We start from the raw sequence: 22,806 nt of genomic DNA, 5'->3' as shown, positions 1-22,806 counted from the left end.
GGCGCTCCATCCTTCCATGAGAGTGCCACAGCCAGGGCACTCCCTTTATCCACTTGGAATCATCCTTTAGATAATCAGATCACAGTCAGCTTCCTCTCATTCTGGACATGGACAAGAAGGGTGGGGTTAGGAGTCAAGCCCCCTAGCCCCACACCAATCTTGAATAGAGATCTGCACTCAGGGAGCATCTTAAGTCCAATGTGGCTGTCGTGACTGCTGGTGAGCTGACCAACAGCAACTCAACAAGCACTTATACAAAGATTCTGCCTACAGAGTCCTTGACATCACCATACAAATTAATGGTTTTCAGATTATTTAGAGGAAATATCATACTTTTGCACGGTAGTCCAACCCAATTTCGTATTCAAAAGTTAAGTTAACAATGATTCTCTGATCTTTGGAACACATCAGCAAGGCCATGAATCATTTTCTTTTCAGTGAGGACCAAGTCAACATCACCAAAGCAAGGCATCTTTCCTGGCAAAGAGGGGGGCGTGGCTAGCCGCTCAAGATAGCGTCTCCAGCCACGAGGAGACTTGGGCCAGCAACATTCATTCTTTAGCCCCAAATGCCAACATATGGACACCCATGAAGAATGACGGAGCAAAGAGGGCGGCGCCAGCAGTCTGGGGCCCTGGTAGAGCACCTTGGCTCGTTTGGAGCAGCGGGCTGTGCAACACCATGTCTGAGCCTGGAGCGGCAAAGGAGGAGTTTCCATCAGCGAGTGCCACAGCAGCCACGGTTGCTTGCTCTCCGGCCTCCGGCAACTTCCCTTCTGCACAATCCAGGGGTACCCTGAGTGACCGCTCGGGAGAGAAGAGGCACCTCTGACTTTGCCACCTGGAGTAAAGGTGCCCAGCCATGGAGGGGTGCGTTCCACCCCAAATTACTGCCGCAGGAGCATTGCAAAACATGCTCCGCAGCCTTACTGGACCAGGAGGTGCAACAGAGTCGGTGCCTGGGGACCTGGGAGATGGTTCCCCAACATTGGGGTGCCTGACTGGGGTGGGTATGAGAGCCCCCTAACTCTTACTAGGAGGGGCTCTCACACAACTCCACTCACAGTATCACACACAAATCCACTGCCTTTTGCCCTCCCCCTCACTTCAAGAATCTTACAAGTCCACAAGAGGTGCTTACTCGCGTTGAGGGAATGGAGAAAGGCTGCGACCCCTAGAAAACACCTGACTTCACATGCTCCATTAATACCTGAGAGGGCACCTTTGGGACTGCAGTAGGTCTATGCCGAGAATGGGGCTGGTCGTTCCACTGTAATGGCTCTGTTAAAAGACGGTAACCTCCGGGACACTTCAACACCAACTACTCTGCTGCGGCAACACTAATCTGCTTTGCAGCCTATCTGGGACTGGAAAACAGGACCTCCCATATTTGGTATCCTCCTGCCAGAATGAGCCCTGTGGGCTGACTAGATTCTCCATGATGAGTAGGATGAGGACTGCCAGCTCGGTCGCCTCGCATCAAGATGCACTTGAGGAGATAATGGCACTGGAGGGCTCATCCAGGGACTCAAATGCCTCCTCCCAACCAGCTAGTACCAATGCGGACACCTCCGTTAAACTGGACTTAACCTGGCGAAGACATAGGATTCGCAAACCACCCTTGAACTCAAAATAGAGATTGTTGTGGCTCTTGATCTAGGGTAGGGATACTCATAGTACGGCCCGCAGGCCGGCAGCGGCCCGGCAAGCCTTTCTTGGCGGCCCGCGGACCTTGCAGACCCATTCAGGCGGGAGACTACCGATTTCATGGCTAGTCTCCCGCCTCCCGATCCCTGCAAGCAAAAACCCGATTCCTCCGGTTTCAGCAGACAGGGCGTGGTATTGTGTAATGTGCTGATTCTTCCAGCAATAGCCAGAATTGCGATGCAGGAGGTCTACAAGAGGTGAAAACCCAACAAAGCCTCATTAACAAGGGAATGGTCTGTGAAGTACTGTGGGGGGGGGGCGGGGGTGCGGCGGCTGTGTGTGTGCCCGAAGCTGTTTCAGCCCGGGCTGACGGGGGAGGGGTGTATGCAATGTAATATTCAAATATGGGTTCAAATTCACCCAGTGCTGACATGGACAAAGTGACCAACTTTGTGCCCAAAACGCGTTAGTCTTTCTATTGCAAACGTGTTTCTTGCTGTGGCAAGTGTTGCTTCTGCTAAAGTATTTTACTTATGCACATCATTGCTTGGAAAAGGCCTCCTCTGCTGATCTGTAGAGTTTCACCGTATACTGGCATGTTTGTTTAAGAGGACTTTAGTCATTCTGTGGCTAACCTGTTTCTTTCAGTAGTTAAAAGTATTGTTATGCCTAAAAGCATTTCCTTTAAGTGTTTTGCAGTTGAAGAAATAGCCACTTCAATAGCCAGGCCAGTGCAAACTCTTGCATCCCCCTCTTTCTCTGCCTGCCATTGCGCTCCATGCTTCTGAAAGGTGATAAAAAACACGTGAATTTGCTTTCTAATGTCGGATCCTGCAGCAGCACACTTCCAAAGTCCATACATGACAGAAACCCGATTCAAGGCCCCATTCTCCCCGATTTTTTTTCAGGGAGGGAGACGGAGGAGAGAGAGAGACGGAGGAGGGAGGGAGACGGAGGACAGAGGGAGAGGGAGGGAGACGGAGAACGGAGGGAGATGGAGAGAGATGGAGAGGGAAGGAGAGGGAGAGAGGGAGGGAGAGAGAGAGGGAGGGAGAGGGAGGAGGGAGGGAGGGAGGGTGAGAGAGGGAGAGAGAGGGAGAGAGAGAGGGGGAGAGAGAGGGAGGGAGACAGGGAGGGAGGGAGACAGAGAGGGAGGGGACAGAGAGGGAGGGGGACAGAGAGGGAGGGAGATAGAGAGCGAGGGAGACAGAGAGGGAGGGAGACGGAGGACAGAGGGAGAGGGAGGGAGACGGAGGACGTAGGGAGAGGGAGGGAGACGGAGGACGAAGGGAGACGGAGGGGGACGGAGGGGGAAGGAGAGGGAGGGAGGGAGAGAGAGAGGGAGGGAGAGGGAGGAGGAAGGGAGATGGAGGAGGGAGGGAGACGGATGAGGGAGGGTGACGGAGGAGGGAGAGAGAGGGAGAGAGAGGGAGGGAGACAGGGAGGGAGGGAGACCAATGTTTTGAAAGGTTTTTTTTTACTCTAGCTCCGCCCCCCACTGATCGCGCCCCCACTGACTCCACCCCTACCAGTGCGGCCCTCGGCCACTAACCACACTGTAATTTTGGCCCCCGACAGAAAGTTTGTGAGTACCCCTGATCTAGGGGAACTCAGAGAGGACCAACGCAAATTGCCTGAGAAGGTGCAACAAAACATCTTGTCTCTGAGGGATAGTGCCCCAATAATGGAGAACCATACGACCTACCTAGCAGACCTCACAGATCGCGTCCAATTACTGATGCGCCAAGTCGCGCCAAGGATGCTGAGGGAAGGGCCAGACGGAACAACATATGCATATAGGGCCTACCAGAGGGCCTGGAGGGAGATGGCACAATAGCCTTCATGGAGTCCTAGCAGCGAACAGAAATTGCTCCAGATGGGCTCGCTCTATGTAAATGGAGGAGCATGCCCACCATTTCCCGAACAGGAGAACTCCTCCCGGATCACCACCTCGGCCGATAGTTGCCAGGCTCCTGAATTTCCATGACAGGGACTACATGCTATGGAAGGCCAGATTTAGACACCCAATCACAGTGGACTCTTCTCGTGTTACGCTTTTCACAGACTTCACCCTGGCTGTCCAGCGTCGCAGGGACGCCTTTCTTAGTCTGAAGAGGGAACCTCAAATATGTTATACTTTTCCCTGTGAAGTGGAGGGTGGTGGCTGACAGTCAAACATACTTCTTGGAGGACCACAAAGACGTGATGTTCTGGCTCGAGCAACATCATGGCTGTATGTGTTCGAAGGAAGGGGGCAGGATCCTCTTGGTACCCCCTCTGCCCCCACGTGGGTCCCACCTGGACCGTGGGTACCGAGAATGCAGGCGGCGACTGAGGCCCCTGCTATGTACCAGGCTTCGGAGGGCTGAAATGGGCACTAAGATTGTCAGCCTCTCTGAGATCCATACCAGCCTTGCCCTCCAGTGGGGGGCCTTGTGTGGTGTCTTCAGACTCTAACTCAACACTGTTGCCCTCAGGGGACCCGCGGGTGATCCCTCAGATGGCTGATGATTTTCTGTGACATACTGTCAGGACCTCCCGGGTTTGCTTTCACACTACACCTATATCAGCGAGCAAAAGTCTTAGAACTATAATGCCTACACATCCTGTCTGTTAAAGTACTTTGCTGACTTTCATATGCCAGATGGCCTAAGTTGCCCTTTATATTTGCTTGGCCGGCTGGCTCACTGCACTGACAGCCCTGCTTGGTAAATGTGTCCCCCCTGGCAACTGCCATACAGTTGTTTGGATTATGGAATTTCCTTTGGTTGTACTGTAATTATGTTTGGTCACATGCCCTGTTGGCCTCTGTCCCTCAAGTTTTGGGGAATTGTTCATTTCCTTACAGGAGACTTCCACCTCCTACTGTTTTCTAGTATCCCCTTCAGGCTGTGGGAACTGCTTAGAGCCACTCGTTGTGCAATGTTCGGTAACCCTACTTTATCTGTGTAATGACACACGCAACAAACTGAAAGAGGCTTACAAATACTTAACAAGGAAGGTCAGGGGCATGGGGTCTGCAATTTAATGCTACAAGATCAACTCAAGGCTGAAGACAGGAGCCCACATCATTTTCCTCTAACAAACTCACCTTGACAGAAGCAAAAGCAACCGCCTTCATTGAGGATGGCAGGGCCAGCCCTTTCATACTTCATACTAATTCTCCAAGGGTGCACCAATCTGGATCTGCTCTGGTGTGCCCTTTGTCAACAAGAACTCCTTGATTGACCAGGAAGGTCGATACGTCTGTTGCAAGGACTACTTGAAGGTCTGGCCGTATTCTTGGGGAGCCACAATGCACCTAACTTTAACCAGCCACAGTTCTTGGATACACTCTCTGCCAAACATGCTCACTGGGTCGACATTCTATGGCTGCTGAGAGGTGACTAACTGTGTACTGGATTTATCCTAGACAGATCCCAGCCCCATCCTACCAGGTTTACCGGTTACCCAGAATGCCAGAGTTTTATCCAAATAGCTGCAACATTGGTCCTCGGTAGATGTGAAGCGAGCTAGGCACCCCAGCTCAAGGAATACGCTTCTATGCCTCACAAACTATATGCACAATTAGACTCTAAAGTAAGCTCGACCAACCTCCTCATCCTGGTCCTGCATAAGTCCTGCCAGGGAAAGACCTTTTCCGACCATAACCCATTGCAAGTCAATACACAATAGGGGGAAAGTACCGACCCCCGGTCCCGACGCGGCCTTTAAATCTACTATCCAGGACACAATCACTAATTACTTTTCAGATAGTGCAAACACATCATCCTCCCTCCTAATGGAATGTGAAAACTTTAAAGCTGTAATGGTGGAGATTGCACTAAAACAGTCACAGGGCCAGTTAGCTCCTGGACTCACAGCTCTAAGATATTGAGATATCCCTGGGAACGCTTGAGGTGAGAGCATGCACCGACAATACTCTTAGGGAAGACTTAGATGGGGCGCGAGACCGTCACGCAGCACTAAAGGAACGCCTCCATTGTTTAGACTGGACAGCACATGTGGCTCAGACTCATGCAGAGGCTGACAGACCAGGGAGAATGCTAGCTCGACTTGTTATACCACACCCAGGGAGGTGCAGCACCTTCTACAGAGGAAGAGATTAAGTCTGCTTTAAGTCTTCTTTATGCTTCTTGTACACTACACTGTGTCGGGACGGAAAGCTTTTTTAGGTCTCGCCTGACCCAGCGCAAGCGCTGGTCCGGCGAGACTTTTTGATAGGGCTCCAAAAAGTGCCACCAGGCCAGCCTAGAGCTACAGTGCTTGTGCGCGGGCGCGCACGCCGCGCTTTTCCGCGATTACTTTCACTTTCGGCCGCTTTGATGTTTGATCGCGATCACTTTCGCAGCCGCACGGCTGCTTGGCATAGCCAATAGGTCTCGCTTTTGGGACCTTATAAGTATTTAGTTATGCAACTGTTGCATGGCTAAACACTTATAAGGTCCCAAAGGCGAGACTTATTGGCTATGCCAATGCTTGTTTATTATTGACACACACTGCTCATTCTTAGGGGATGTTACTCTGCTTCGAGTACCAGTGGGGCATAGGGCCGCCCAGGAAGCCTCCATTTCAGACAAGACATTAGGGGGGGTGATCCATTCCCTCCTGAGGGAGCTGCTCCACCAGGTGTGACGGACTACCACTTGAATTCTATGCAGCATATGAGCCCTCTGTGATGCTGAGACTCCTACAATTGTTTCACAATGCCAGCGAACTAGGATTGCTCCGGCATATGCTGTGTGAGAACCTGGTGGTGCCAATACTGAAACCCAGCTGAAACCGTACCTTCCCTTCATCATATAGACCGATTTCCTTTCTCTCCACGGACTACAAGATCCTTGGTAACATCGTAGCAAACCGAATCCTACCCCTCTTGCCAGAAAGGATCCATTCAGACCAGAATTAATTTGTACTGCAATGGAATACCTCCCTGAACATGAGACGTCTCTATTTGGTCATGGAGGAACCTTCCCAGAATTGGCCCAATGCGGTCTGCCTCTCACTTGACCTAGAACAAGCCTTTGATTAATAAAATTGGGAGTATATATTGGCCCTTTTCGACATTGGTCCCCAGATATTAAACTGAATTTGTCTCCTTTACACTAACCCCATGGCTAGGATCAAGACTAGCCTCCAAGTCTTGGATACTCACTATGTATCTTCAGTCACCCATCAGGAATACCTCTTTTTTATTATTCATCCAGGCATTGGAACCACTCATGGCACATCTATGAGCACGGGGCTGGGTGTGGGGGATCGAGTTGGGCAACCAGACACATTATCTCTCTATACACCAATAGCATGATCCTCTAAATCCGGGACGTCTATGGAGACCTGAACCCGCTAACATGAATAAAAACAATACTGGATTTGTTACACAGTCTATCTGGCCTCAAGGTTAATTACGCTAAGTTCCTCGCCTTCCCTTTTAGTGAACACCATCCCAAAAGACATACAGTTGGATGATGCACTAACCTGGGCCCCAAACATGTTTAAATATTTGGGAATTCAAATCTACCACAGGGGTGGTGGACATCCTTGAGGGCAACCTTGGTAAGGCCATAACATCTCTGCACTCCCACGTCTCTTTTTGGACTACACTTCCATTGGCCATAGCAGGCCGGGTCGCCCTGTCTAAAATGGTGATGCTTCTGTGCCTCCTTTACATTTTTACTTTCCTTCACCTGAGCATTCAGCCTCAGCCATACACTATCTCTCCCAGTCATGTCCTAAACATTGGTGCCCAGAACATACCGCAGGCATTTCCCCAAAAATCAGTACTAACTGTCTTCGGATGCAGTTTCCCCAGTTGAATGGCCGCTAGACTGAGTTTCTCTTTCGTGCTCAACCTCGGTGGAACGGAGCAGGGCCGGCGCTAGGCATGGGCAGTGTGGGCAGCTGCCCAGGGCCTCACACTCAGCCCACCAGCATGGGGCCCCGCACCAGTGCAACACACCATCGGTCCTCTTGTATCCCTCCGGATCCAACTGAAAGAAAGAAATATGTCTCCGTGCAATTAGGGTCCATGGGAAGGCACCCCCTCCCCGGGCCTCTCAGGGATGGTGTCGGGAGGCCTAGGGGAGGGAGACATTTCCTCTTGTCCCAATTGCATGGAGACCATTCAGAGACATTGCGGGACACGAGTTGTTCAGCATTTTAGCGCCCCCACAGTTTTAACTTTTAGCCCACAAGCAATTCTCACATCTTCAGCCCAATAGGAGCTGTAAAAGAGGTGCTTGTAGGAGGCTGGGAGGAGGAGCTGTGGCCCAGGAGGTGTCTGCACAAAGCAGCTTCCGGAGCCCTGAATGTGTCACTTATGTAAATGAGAGGGGCCGCGCACATTCCCTTTTGGCCCGGGGCCCAGTAATCCCAGAACCGGCCCTGGAACGGAGTCCATACATTTGATGTTTACACTACCTATGTTATAGTATTTACGCATCTTGAAATAACGTTTTCCCTATCACTTGCCTGCATCTTCATTCATCTGATGTCCTGTGCTCGCATACCGCAAAGGAGGCCGCCGAACATTTGTGGCAGTCAGGCCCATCTCGGTTTGTTAATCTGTGACGTGCCTTCAATTTCCTATGCGTCAAACTCCTTGCTGCCTACCAGCATGCGGTTACTGCACTATGGGTGTTTAGCAATGTATTTTAAAAACATTAATTTAAACATATAAAAAAAAAACATCCCCGGCTAAGAGTACTGAGTCTGCTTCTAAAACTAGCTTTAAAAAAACTGTGAAAAAGGGGTAAACAAAGACCCGAAAACATACATACTTTGATGCTGAAGATAGATTTGAGGCAGAGGGAACACTGCCATCATAGGCTATTTTTCTATGTGGTAAGAAGGCTGCACAGCAGGTTTAAAGGGTGGGTTTACTTAATACACAGTTGGCTGAATGTGAGAAAAAGAGACATTTAAGCTTTGTTCCAGTCCCAAATTGAAAGTGTGCCTGCTTCTGGAATCGACAGAAAGACTGCGTGAGGATGACTGTGTAGCTCAATGAGCCTGCTGTGGTGCTAGGTTTACACTGGAGATAATTTGTTTACTGTCTGGTATTTAAAATAATAAAAATATGAACAATAAAATAATTAAGAACAGTGTGTAATTATTGAAACGCGGTTTCAACAGAAGAACACCGAAAAAAGCTTGCAGTCAGAGTAAATTTTTATAATAAAACATTTAGCTGGCGTAGCATCAACTACTGAAACACTTTACATTTCAGCATTTGATTTAACTCATGCTTTTTATGTGCTCTGTGTTTATAAATCATATAATGTAAAAAAGAGCCCAAATGTCGATAATCAGCTTACCAACTCAAAGAAGGCCGTAAGGATAACTACCAGCTAATAAATTAAGAAAATATATCAGAATTCATCAAGTTAGTCAATACATTTCACAAAACAACCGACCACCCTTAAATTATTACCAGGGAAAGCAGCACCACAGGGCGCAGGCACCACAAAAGGTACAAATGACCATTACGAGAAATTAACGATGAAGCCAATTTCTGTGTTTTGTTCAAGAAGCTTTATTAGTCTTTTTAATAATGAAAAGTGATACAGAAGAAATGAGCAGGGCGAAGAGAAAAAAATGGAATAATACACGACAGTTGTCTGATGTGTACATAAATGTGATACATGCAATTGTTGATGTTAAGTACATGAAATAACAAGGGACATACAGATCACATGGGTAACCGACTCAAAACCTTGATGGCAGAGGGAGTCAACTTTGCTTTGCGTTATCGGCCTTTGCTGACGTCCTAAAAAGGTTTCCACTCAAAAATATTGAGTGAAAGAAATTTAAACCTCAAAATCGTTTCCCTTGCCCTATGAGTTAAATAATCTGGCATTGGGCCCAATGAGGAATTATATGTAATCTAACTGCCATTCCAGCCGTCATAAAAACTGTCCAGTCTCAAGTTATCTAGCCAGGCCTTAATGTCAGCCTGAAATTGGGATGTTGAGCCCGAAGGCTCGCATTACTGGCTCACAAGTTTGTTCCACTAAGAAGGTCTGCAAAGGGTTCTACGGCCAACCCTTCTTTTCTACCTGCAGCCAAATTACAGGCTCCAGGAAATCTTCAATCACCAATCAAACCCTGAGACATAGCGTCAAAAAGTGCTTTCTCAGAGTTACTAATCTGAACTCCAGGCTAATGCGACACTGTTTGCTAGCTGCAGAATGGAAAAACAGCTGAAACGCGTTACATTGGGCCTATCAGACCAGGAAGATATTTTATCTGGAAAAGCTCTGAAGCCACAGATGAGGGAGGGCATGGATTTAGACTTCAGAAGGTCTAATAAATGTGTCTTATGGCTTCTGCTTTTTTCCATCTATATGGCCAAGCAATTATACTTGCTGGATCTTTCTATGGTAAACTCGTAGAGGTCAACCAAGCTCAAAGCACACACAGCAGATCTTCCTACCTCTTTCTTTAGGAACAGCTACCCTCTCAATATAAATAAACTCGTAGAGGTACCATTTATCAAATCTGCAGATGCTGCAACAAAAATCTAAAATTTCTGATATTTAGAATTAATTAGCTAATTAAAACTGGTATTAATGAGAAAAAATATTTGGGCAGACAGTGTTAACATGTGCAAAATGATACAATAATGAAGTTAAAAAATCACAAAATGTGCAGCATAACGCAGCATAATTCGCTTTTTCTTGACACCTAATTTAGTCAAACATGTCGCATAATTTGGTCCTCCCTGCCACATAATTCCAGTGATCCAGGTTATAATCCAAAACCCTAAAGCCACCGAAATTAACCAGAACAGAAACACCCTCACCCACCCCCCAGAGCACTGATCATGGCTGCACACCTAATACCACAGGCATGCTTTACATGGTCTGCACCACTGCTCAGTGGTAAAGCCTTTTCAGCTGGCCTCAGTGGAAATGAAATGTTGCCAGGGCCTGGGACTTGCTTGCCAGCTCTACGCAAACTCCTCTGGAGTTTTGCATGAGCTTCCTGCCAACTATCCTAAAAACAATATCTAATCTTGAGGTCAAAAATGGTTCAAATCCAAAACATTAAAATTTGTAGATGCGTTTGCGGAGAGTATAATAGGTTGGCTAACTTGGTGCGCGTAGTGACCATCTTGAAATGACCGAAAACATTGCAAGTTGGCAGCAATTTTTGGCCCTCTTTAAATAGCAGGATGGATCTTGAGTTACACAATCCTTACTGACACATGCTGTGATATGCAAGTCACAAGTTTGAACTGCAGTGAAATCAAAGCAGCTGTTTATTCCCGGAGGTCGGTAAATTGAGACCAAAACATTTGTTAATAGGAATCTGTTAACAACAACAATAATCTTAAAAAATAAAATGTCAGCTGAAACGCTCTATGAAAACAAATTGTTCTGTATGGCTGTCATAGAGACCCTCTATCATTTATTTCAGTTTCTAAATGTCATAACCCACTGCTGTGACATAGCAAGGCAGGGAAGGTGGTAGGGATTGGATAAGGAAGGCAGGTCATGTTTTTTTTCACTTTTGGGACAAGGATACATTACAGAGACCATGTCATGTCTTGCTCCCCTTTTCTCCTCTGCCACTGAATAGCAGTTCAAAGCAGAGGGAGATCATTTTGGGGACCATCCATAACACTATATAAGGGTAAAAAGTAAATTACGGGGATGATTTTAACCTCAAGGTACTGAGTGACATCATAGACAACTAAAGCTTTGCCCTCATTGTCTATTTGATGTCACTCAAAAGCCCTTGGTGAAACACATGTCCGTAATTCGCTGCCACCCATGTTTTCTCTACATATTATTTTCAGTGAAGCATTCTCAATTTCCGGTGATTTCCAATTATTCTAAAATGGTGGCTCAGTTTGTAATCCCAGTATATGCCTGTGAGGAACTGAGAGACGCGGATTATTTAACCCAATAAATATATAATTCAGAGTATATCCAAAGCATTTGGAACATTGCCCGGCTCTTGTACGGTAGGTGGAAGCCTAGGGTTTGTTTCAATCCAGACTCTCAAAAGGGAGCAGGGTTTGTTGTGAATATTTTTTATTTTTAAAAACATTAGGTTTCACACAGGATCCCATAAATGATGGCTCTATTTTCCTCACACCTGAACCCTGCAACTAGTCGTGTGTTTTTTGCTGCAGAGGCGGTAGAGAATTTAAAACGTTGCTACAATTCTGACACTGAGATCTAACAAGCGGGGACATATTTCTCTGATTTTGGCTTGTTGCCTTTTGTCTGAAAAGCTCCCTGGTTTTGGTAACTACACTTTCCATTACATTCTAGCACGGCCATTGGACTTGCCTGAGCAGAAACTCTCTGTAATCTCATATTCCTCAAACTATGCATGGGCTGTCAGTTCGGTTCACTGAATCTCCTGCACCAATCTGGGATTCAATTCGTAATTACAAAATAAGTTATCAAGCCTGAAACACTTGGGGCATCAGTGGCTCTCTTGGGACACCAATGATTATACGACAAAACATGAGTCTAGCAATATGTGTAACTTCCTTCACTCACTCCTCTGCAGCACTCTAAAGAAGGAGAAATGTAAATGATGCCGACATAGTTTCAGAATTCTCAAATTACACCTGGTATGCAAAACTCCTGAAATTATGCCATTTGGGCCACTTTGTGTAATTACGGAAACAAATGACCGTAAATGTGTCATTTGCTGTAAAAAAAAAAATACAGCAGACACACAGCAACAAAAGGAAGTGAGCAACTGCGGTTTGGGGTGCTTTTGGCGTTTTGCACTTTTTTTGCACAAAATGTGTCCCTATGTCAAAAATTGCTGCAAGGATGCTTTTCGTGCCAAAATATATAGTGGTATGACGGAGTTGCATTTTGTGTAATTACACAAAACTTTGGGTAATTTTACCAAACTTTTGCATATTATGCAAAAGCAAATTACGCAAATTTCGCACATCCCTACTTTAAAGGACTCTTAGAATGTTAGAGCCTTGAATGAACTCACCATAGCACACTCCAGTCCTTTATCCTCCTCTTTTTAGGTCTCGGCTAGCGAAGGCTGTGCTTGCGCAGTCTCGCTCGCGAGATTTAATGCTTTTAGGTATGGGGCTTGAACCCGCCCCTCTTCTCCATTGGCTGGCTTCCTAAACGGAGGCCAGCCATTGGAGGAGAGGGGCGTCTGTCCATTTAAGCCCCGTCTTTTTCGGATTCGGGGGCGTGTTTTTTCGCGTCTTTCTCTTTTATTAAACCATGCCCCTTTTACACGTGGTGGGCGTGTTTTTTGGTTTTTTTTAAAGATCGGAAGGTTCGGCCATTTTGTGCGCGGTCGGAACGGAACGGGACGTGGGGTCGCCTCTTCCTTGCTGCAAAGCTGATCTCTTAAAGCTCGGCGTTTCCTGGCGCTCACTTGGAATTGGAGAAGAAGCAATTGTTACAGGATGATGGCAAATATGTATTATTTAATTGGTTGTGGGACACTGCACCATGTACCGTGTTCTGGGATTGGCTGAGGCGTTCATGTCGGTTGTGTATTGGTGGTTGTAGGACGGAAGTATTCCAAGTTTACCTGAAACTGTTGTGTTGCTGCTGCACGCACCGCCCGTACAAGTATGACTGAACGTCAAGCTCCTGCAGAGATACAGCCTCTAGGGAATAACTACGTAGTGTTTTAAGTGCACTCGTTTCTCCTGAGACTGCTTTTGCGATAGATAGTAGAACGCTCACCAAGACAGGCTTACGTTTGAATGGTATTAGGTGTGCATGTAGTACCTTTAGTGCTGTAGACTTTGGAATGTTTTGTACTTATATTATGAGTGACTTCCTTACCCTTAAGTCGACTCGTCCTGGCCTATGCCCGCTCATCCGCTGTGGAGCGTGCTAAAATCTGCTATGTTTTCGATGGTGCCAAATTCTGTCGAATTAGGCACACGCCCAAGAAACAAATTTGAACCAATCAACAATAAGTAGGAGAAGACGGAAGTAAGGTCGCAAAGGCGATTGAACGGTGACTTGGAGGAAGCGCAGCTGTGATTGGTTCGGTCTGCGGAATGGCGGAGCTTTGAGTTTATGTGGACATTGTCCTGCCGGTATGACACGCACACCCAGATTTGGCATTTTCCTCAGCAGCAGCAGGTAGTGAATGAAGCTGGTAAGGTGAGTCACACTCTGCAACGGTGGTAGCTCCCTCCCGACGCTATTTGTTTTGGCTCATGTAAACCTTTTTAAGGCACAGGGCATTCGATGGTATTTTGGGGACCTTGGACAGTGGAAGGGTTTGAGGGTCAAGGAAGAAGGGTGGTCCTTCGCTCCTTTGGACGTGTTTTGAAACGATCGATATTTTACAGATAGGGCTATCAGTTTGAACTGCGTTATATAGAATGATTATAACTTAGGTCCAATCTGCAATTTTTCATTGTATTTTATTGTGAATTTATATAGTGTAAGCCGGTGGGAAATACAATAGGCTACGTAGTTCTGCTCTTTTCTGTCTCAAAATGTCCCTCTTTCCTCTCGACACATATGAGTGAGAAGGTCCAGAGCGGAAAGGCAATGCTCTTTGAGAACAACAGATTCTTCAACGATGGGAGTGATGGCTTCCTATAGTGCGAGGTGTTGTCATTTAGGAGTGGTAGTTTCCTGAGAGGTAGAAGGTGCCTCCCCCATGGACATTGGTTTGCTCCTGGGTAGCCAGACGTATATACCCCCTGGGGCGTGGAAGGATCATCTAGAACAGTAGGTGGCTACTGTCCTGTGGACAGTGGTAGGATTTTCAATAGTGGAAGGTGCCTCCTTTAATCTTACGTTTTTGGGTAGTGGAGGGTGCATGCTCCCTGACCAACGGCAGAGTTGTGGACAGTGGAAAGTCCTTGTCTCCTATACAGTTGTTAGGTCCTAGATAATGTGATGGTTTGTCTTGAGGGTGGTGCTTTCCCCTAGACAGGGAGAACTCTGGGCAGTCGGAGGGTCTAATTCCTGTGGCCAATGAGACTGTTTCAGACATTGGACAATTGGTGTGACCTGCCTCTGGAGACAGGTAGGGTCATTATACAGTGTACATGTTTTGGCACCACCAAACAGTGGAAGAGTTACTGAACTAACAGGCAGGGCTTAAACTCAGTGGTTCGCAGTGACAGAGAAAGGTCAAATTTTTTTTCTGGAAAGTGACAGGGTCTAATGGACTGGATCCTTTAACCCGTTCATTGATTTCAGAAGTTCGTGTGTCAGAGCAGTGTGGCCTGCTGTAGGGTTATTTATATATATTCCAAAGCATACCAAAGACGGAGGCTGAAAATCCTGTACTGACGAGGTTGTAGGAGAATGATTACCACGCAATTTTGGGTGTGAATTTGCTCAGCCGAGTTTATGGGGGCAGCTTCTATGCCTTTGAAGGGAACCGAAGTCAAATCGGGAACCAGTGTCAGGCGTTGCTTGGTAAGGAGGCATTATTCATTTTTTCAGTATTGCTTATTTTGAGGACTTGAGATGTGTTTTACATCTCCTTTAGCCATGGATGCTAATTAGAGGTAGGTAGGTAGGTAGGTAGCTTTCAGGCAAAAGCACTCACTGATCTCTGAATAGTGACTGTAAAAGCGTTAAGGTAACAATGTTGTTCCTGCTTGCATTTCACATGGTTTGCTAAATTTTGCATTCCCCTATGAGTGTTTGCTTTTTCCAGGATGATGCTACTTTTTTTTGTAGTCCGCATATTGCTCGTCTATTGCGTCATTTCAATTGAGCCTCATCCAGGTGTTTATAGCCGGCAGCAATTGGGTTGTAGTTGAAGGCAGTGTGAGTTTTTCTCAGTGGGACAGTATGGTGTTCAGTGGGGGAGACGATGTGGCACTATGGCCAGAGCTGCTGAATTTGGAACTGGGGAACCAGGTTCAGCCTTAATAACCAGTCCACCAGACGACTCTCCTGAGAGAGCACAATCCCATGCTAGACCTTAGAAGGCTTCGCAAGACCCTAGAAGCGCTGGTGTCTTAGCACCAGCAGGTGGACCCTAGCGCTGGCAAGTCTGGGTTAACCTTCAAGGCTTGTCCACCACAATCCATACTGAAGTTCACCTCCAGTGTTGCTAGCAGGCCTATGAAGCAGCACAGCCAAGAACAACAGTGACTCTGTCACTGAGGTCACAGGACCCTTGAGAAGGGCCAGCTCTAGGACAGTGCAACCGGTGTGACCGGGTGCTGACTTTGCGTGGAGACATTATGTTTGCAAGTAAATTAAGGTTTTAAAAGCGCTTGCTGCCTCCTTCCTGGCCTCCAGCAATTTTCGGCAACAATAAAAATGTCATGATGACTCTGGTGTTTAATGTTCTTCCTAGAGAGAGATCGGAGTTTTGTCTAGTGGAAGTTTTGCCTCCTGGAAAGGTAGCACATAGGGTTAATGTGCCTGCAGCAAAGAACATGTACCATGCAGATCACAAAGTGCACCTAATGTAAATAGGTCAGTGGGCTACTGCGTGTGTGTGTGTGTAGGTGGCTCTGTGGGTGGCTCTATTTGTGTGTGGGTTGCTGTATGTGAGTGGCTCTGTGTGGGTGGCTCTGTGTGTGTGTGGGTGGCTTTGTGTGTGTGGCTCGGTGTGTGGGTGCAAATGCAATAGGTCTCGCATTTGAGAGTGATTAAGCTATTGACATTGTAAATAACAATGCCGTTTCTTTAAATGTTTTAAAAACAAAAACATAAACAAAAATAATGTCATGAGCAATGCCAATAACTCTAACTTTAACAATGCCGAAACCATTGCATTGTAAATGCTTGTTTCTGCTGCTCTACAGGAGACAGATATCTTTCTAATAATTTTTCTGAGTGATTTTTAGAAGGTTAGATTATCTGTTTATGGGTATGTAGTTACATTGGTACGTTGGATGGACTTGCGGTTTAAGAAAGCATTTCATTTACAGTTATTTTGGTTGTAAGAGCCTTAACTGTTAATGTGTTCACATAATGTTAGTTTTAAAGTAGATTGAAAAGTGGACGTGACACGTATTAGGCGAGTATCCATACTTCCCAATTCCCTTATTGCTGTATTGAATAAGACCATTGAACAAGGAGGAGACTGGGCTGATGAGAACAGAGTGTTCTTGTTCAGTGGTTGAAGATAGAGAGAGCATGGCACCACATTTAGGTATAGGGCTCTTAACATATTTGAACTTGGCAGAGATCAAAGGAAATGTTTGGAGTGGTCACTCAAGCCGTGCTAAGATAAATTCCTTGATGTCCTGAGACCTCTTACATATATATATATTCGTCAATCGGTGCCAACGTTATTCCAAATTCAATGAAAAAACCATAGGTTTCACACATGTTATAGTTAGCTGGAAATTTTACTGATAAAAAACCAATGAAATTCCCCCGTTATAGTTACTGTAGGCAACTATAACTCACGCGACCGCAATCCTCTGCTGATGCTAATACTGTATTTAGACACTTATTTGCCCATGTCTTCTTCCATTAAATTTTAGCTATACATATATTACAAATATTTTTTTTTCATAAAGACACATATGTCATCAGCAGAGGATTGCGGTCGCGTGAGTTATAGTTGCCTACAGTAACTATAACGGGGGAATTTCATTGGTTTTTTATCAGTAAAATTTCCAGCTAACTATAACATGTGTGAAACCTATGGTTTTTTCATTGAATTAGCAAGGTTTTTTAAATGCTAATTCCTAACTATAACGTGTGTGAAACCTATGGTTTTTTCAGTGAATTTGTACGGTTTTTTAAATGCTAAGTTACTTTACGCCATTCGTGGCGTGCACGCCCACTTAACGCAGTTCGTTCCGTGCGCGCACGGTGCGCTTCGCGCACTGCGCGCCCACTTTACGCAGTTAGTGCCGTACACGCAAGGTGGGCACGCAGTGCGCTACGCGCACCGCGTGCCCACGTTACGCACCGTGCGCACATGGAGGACATATTATGCGCTTCCTTGTGATAGGTAATCTGTTAAATTTAATTTGTAAGTGATGACAATAATATGCCATGCACAGAGAGTGGTTTTTTTTTTTTATTAAAATTTTTAGCGTAAGCGCACCGTACGCGTACGGTAAGCGTAATCGGCGAAATTTTCAAAAAATAAAAATTTACCGTTTTTGGCCTTGGGGGATCTTTGAGGACTCAACTAACATGGCTATGTGCATGGGCGCTGTCTAAACAGCCCCTTTATATGTTTTTTGCCTTTGTTTACAGCCCCCCCCTCAGAGTGCGAGAGAGAAAATGGCGGCCGCCGCTTCCTGGTTTCGACCGATTCGAATGTTTACTTAGATGTAACAGCCAATCAGAATCGCGCTCGCGCACGCCACCGTACGCGTACGGTAAGCGTACCGTAAGCTGGCTCAGATATATATATTGATTTAAAGGCTATTTTCTCAGAATCTACTGAACTGATTTACACCAAACCTACAAAAGGCACTTCCTTGACCTGAGGACTACCTCTCTGCCAAATTTCTAGTAATTCTGTTCAGCCGTTCGGGCTGTAGCCCTGTCTAAAGGTCCTATGGAAAAATGCATGGGAAAAACGCGTTTTGGGACCCCCCTTTTATCTCAGCCCCCGCTTGACGAATCCCCCCGAGACTTTCAGGGTAGGAGCGGAGCGTAGCGCCCCACCTATTTTGAGAAATTCGCGAGGATTCGTCGACCGGCGCCAAAGTTATTCAAAATAGAATGTTGCGGATTTCCTATGGAAACAGGGTCCTAACTATAACTACCTACTGGCGACCGCCAGTAGGTAATAGAATGTTGCGGATTTCCTATGGAAAATAGGTCCTAACTATAACTACCTACTGGCGACCGCCAGTAGGTAATATATATATTTGATACAGGGGGAAATGCGTATTTCAAAGGCAAGAAGATCAATATGGCCCTTTTAAGCAAGCGATCCAAAAGACAATATGCTTTTCAGGAAAAGCATATGCTGGCATGATTTCAAAGTGGTATACGGTGGTTCTCATGAAAATTGATGGCACGTTACGGGATTTGGTAAGGAAAGAAGCGAGTGAGAAGCCGAGAGGTCATGTTTCGATGGAATGGGTAAACGTTGAAGGATATGTGCGGCAACTCTAACCACTGTGGAGAGGCACAGAGCTCTAGGAGCATGGTCTTCAGAGGAGGTCATTTATATTGCACAGGTAGGAGGAGATAGCAAACTCTCAGCCATGGCTTCTGTAAGTCGCAGTATTCTGAGGGAAGAACAGCATATTGTGGCTCCCAGTGCCCATCAGGATTCTTTCCCTTGAAGGGCAGTGGTGGAACGAATACAGCCTCCAGAGATAGAGGCCAGCAAACTGGTGCTGCACAAGGTGAGTGCCAGTGGCGTAACGAAACTTGAGGGGGGCCCTCCCTGCAAGGTACTTGGAGGGGCCCCCGCTCCGTATTTTATCAGGCGCTCTCGGGCCAGAGTACTGTGCTGAGAGGGCCCCCTACAGCTCGGGCCCCCCACACTGTGGAGGCGTGTGTTACACCACTGGTGAGTCCTGATGTCTCTATTGGTTCTTCCCATGGAAAAGTGGGAGACAGGCTGAAGGGCTTTCTGGTGAATTGGCTTCAATTCACAGGAGCTCCTTAGTTGCTGGAGACAGTTCAAGATGACAGACAGGAATTCGAGAGGGAACCTGCACAAATAAAGGCGCTTGCAGAGTTAATATTCCAGAAGGATTTGAGACTCTTAGAGGACGAGATAGCTCATATTTGAGAGAAGGGTTATTGGTGAAAGTGCAGTACAGGTGTAAAGGGTTTCTAAGCATATTGCTCTTAGTGAAAGAGGCCAACATGTAGCATTGCATAATACATTTGAGGCAGATGAACAAATGTGTTGTTTCTAGGCATTTTGAAATGAAGAGTATTCACCAGGGGTGTGTGAAATTCGTGTATTTGCATAACATTTCATGACAATTATATAAAAATGTGTGTAGAATGGGGAGTTGCAAAACCAGCATTTGGCACTATATTTTAGCATGAAAAGCTAAATTAACCCCACGCAAGAACAAATTTCAAGCTAAATAAATCTTCAAAAAGCCGGAAAAATGTGTGGGGGGGGGCTGCATAGCTGGCTTACAGTTTGAGCTGGGAACAAGCTTACCCTTACTTGAAATGCCGGAAGACATTTAAGTGGCTATAAAATAAGAAAATGATGAGCAATATGGATTGGAACCTTGCAAGGAGGGATATCGCTAAAAACTGGGGTAATGCACTGTCAGAACTCCTTTCAGAGGGCCACACCGCATGCATGGATGACTGGGTCCAACCATAGTGCCTGGGGCCTTTTACTCCTGATGTCCCGGGGCTCGACCTACTATAGATCAGCTCAGCTGGGCCAAGTTCCCCTTCTGCACTTGACTCTCGCTGGTAGATGAGGTTGAGCAGTCACGGCTCCTCCGGGGTCGCTTTGCACTCTTTAGTAGTTTCAGGCATGTCCCTGTCCCACCCATCGCTGAGTAACGTAGTCAGGTTTACTCCCCATTCATTGGCTGGTGGCCACATCAGGAACGCACACTATTAGGCCGTACTCTAGTACCATGATTTATTGTTCCCACTGGTGAGTATCGTAGAGGAGTTGTATACAAGTGGACTACTGGGTGCGCGGGTTTTAAATACTTGTGTACATTTATCATCCATCTGGGGGACACGTTGTGTTTTCTAGACTACAGGTAAGCAAAAAAATAAAAACGTTTTTATACAGTTGCTGAGATCTTGTCTTCAGATGGCTTAGCTCCAGTTTACGTCATAATAATTACTATTAAACATGGATGCAAAGAGGGCCGGACAAAATATCTGTCCCTGTTTACAAAGTTGCTTCTAAGGTCAACAGTGTTTTCCAGTCTTCGCTATGAGTGTGGATAAGCCGACTCCTAGATCTAAGAATGGCCTTGTCGTGGGGCATAACCAATAGACAAAACCGTTCTTGATCTAGGCCTACCCGCTCGCCTTTAGTTTTAATTTGATCTAACACTTGTTGGTATGCGATTCACAATTAGATCAACGCATTGAGATTGTTATTGGTTGAAAGCACTACACAAGTGTAGTCAATCTGTCCACCAGCTCCTCATCCTCCAGTATGGTAGAATATGGGGTATTCACATCTGCCTCACAGCCACTAATGGTGTTAATCACAAAACTAGCAACATTGTCATCCCTGGGTGGGGTAACAGCATAACTACAGACCAATACATCCAGGAAACTAAAGAACTAAAACCCATATACTCAAAGCAAATACAGAAAGTTAGACTTATACGTCTACTCTATGAAAACATGGATTTAAAAAAGTATCACAGAGATGAATTCCAGGGTACTGAAAGACTAAGAAAACGGGGTTGTGTTCAGCAATGCAAGCTTCACACACAGCACATGCAACAGTACAACCTCGTCTCAGCCAGAACAGCCATACCACAGGGAGGACCAGTGCATGCAAGCTTCAATCATGCATAAGCACCCACAAACCAGGTACTGGACAGGGGCACAGGGCACGGTACTACAGGCAACCATCACACAAACATATGCAAAACGTGTAAGGAAGTGGCAGCGTCAAGTGTCTCTCACTTCTCAGACACACAACACGGGAAAGGTGCAGCACAGGGGGCTGAACTACTGGCATCCACCTCACACACACACACACACACACGTACAGAAAAGGTACATTAGAGGAAACAGCAACGCGCGCCTCCCTTGCACACGGGCAGAGAAGGTAAGGAAGGGGAAGCTTCGCTACAAGATTCGCTCACTCGCAATGTCTCACACACAGAAAAGATACAGCACAAGAAACAGCAGTGCATACAAACCGTACAGCACCAACAGTGGTAGGGTAAGGAGGTCCTCAGACAAAGGAGGTACGCTAAAACTGTCGTGTGGCATCTGAAAAATGCAACGCTATCACAAATTAATTGGACCTCGGTGAACAGGCAGTCATTGATAACTTCTTAAGTATTCTGGACTTGGCCACTTGGCGGAGTCGCCAGAAGTGTGTGGGTAAACATGTATGAATGCATTTTGGCTTGTGTAATGTGCATCGCTCGCCTAGGGTACACCCTAGTATTAAAGATAGAATTGTATGCGCTCAGAGCCGGCACTTGGGCAATGTTTTCAGCGGATTCCAGGGGCTCGTGTGCCTGCAGGTGCAATTTAACGGCAAAACTCTCAGGTGGTCCGAGCGGGCGGCAGTAGACAGCGCGAGGAGAAGCGTTGGCAGGTGGATGAGGTGTTCCAGCATCCAGACCTCACCGTCTCCATCTTTCTTTCCTGCAGGTCGCCATGAGCCCCCTCCACGCAGCTCTGGCCGCCGCCTGGGTCTCCACCCTGCTCTGCGGGACCCTACGAGCCGAGGACAGCTGCCTGACTGGCGGGAAGCACAAGGTGTCCCCCGGGCCGGAGCCCCAGCTCTGGGAGTGCCAGCTCTACTCCGACAGTAAGTCAACTCGGTCTGCTGGGGCGGGGGGGGGGGGAGGGGGGGGCACCTGGGCGCATCAAGCCCTGCGCGAAGGAGACGGGAAATGGCGAGCTTGGATTACTGAGCAAAGTATGGCCATCTGTCCTATATATGCCAAGTCCGATTAAGCCCCCCCCCCACACACATATGCTGAGGGCTACTAATCGTGGCCTCGCGCGCTGCCCTCCAGACCTTAACCCCTTTGATACCAGAGTTGCGTTGGTGCAACAAGTCAACACAGACATTCAGTCTTCTTGGGCGGAGGGGCGGTCCATCTGGGCAATGAGTCCTTACAGTAGGCTCACAGTATTTGATGTAGATGATTTGAGCTTTAGGAAATGCTACTTAAGCATAATCTAAGTGATCTGTCGTGAGTATTCTCTAAGAATTCATATACAGTAGACTATCTCTGAACAATTGCAATATCGGCTGATCATTCAAAAATATATTTTTCACATGAAGAAAAAACAAGATCTGCCTAACAGTGGCCAGATGTTGTCATGCGCAGGCCAAGGTGGTGTCTGGGTGTCAGTGCACAGCACTGATGCGCCTTACCAACTGGGGAGTCAGTCTGGTTGTTGAGTGTTGGGGTGCCTTCTCCTTACCCAGCATTATTTGAGGCTCCTGTGGCGCTCCCGCTTTGCCAGTGGAAAACTGGAGGTGGAGGGTGAAGTATGGCTGCGACGTGTTGCCTTAATTCCTGATCCTTGATGCATGGGAGCTTGAGAGGAAGTAAATGTTCTCGTTGGCTCTAGAAGGGTGCAAAGGA

General features: G+C 46.8%; 1 protein-coding gene across 1 annotated transcript in view; it reads left to right on the top strand.

The window, feature by feature from the left end:
• The window catches only part of RTBDN (retbindin), a 133,961-nt gene that overhangs the window by 40,502 nt on the left and 70,653 nt on the right, over positions 1–22,806 (top strand). Inside the window, exon 2 of the mRNA XM_085654476.1 lies at positions 21,857–22,016. Coding sequence (XP_085510602.1) covers positions 21,863–22,016 — 154 coding nt within the window. The 5' untranslated portion in view covers positions 21,857–21,862. The remainder of the gene's footprint in view (positions 1–21,856; positions 22,017–22,806) is intronic.

Source organism: Triturus cristatus, chromosome 4_1 (assembly GCF_964204655.1).
Source record: "Triturus cristatus chromosome 4_1, aTriCri1.1, whole genome shotgun sequence".
Lineage (NCBI taxonomy): Eukaryota > Metazoa > Chordata > Amphibia > Caudata > Salamandridae > Triturus > Triturus cristatus.
Note: the sequence above shows the minus strand (reverse complement) of the source record. Positions and strands in the feature narration are given on the sequence as shown.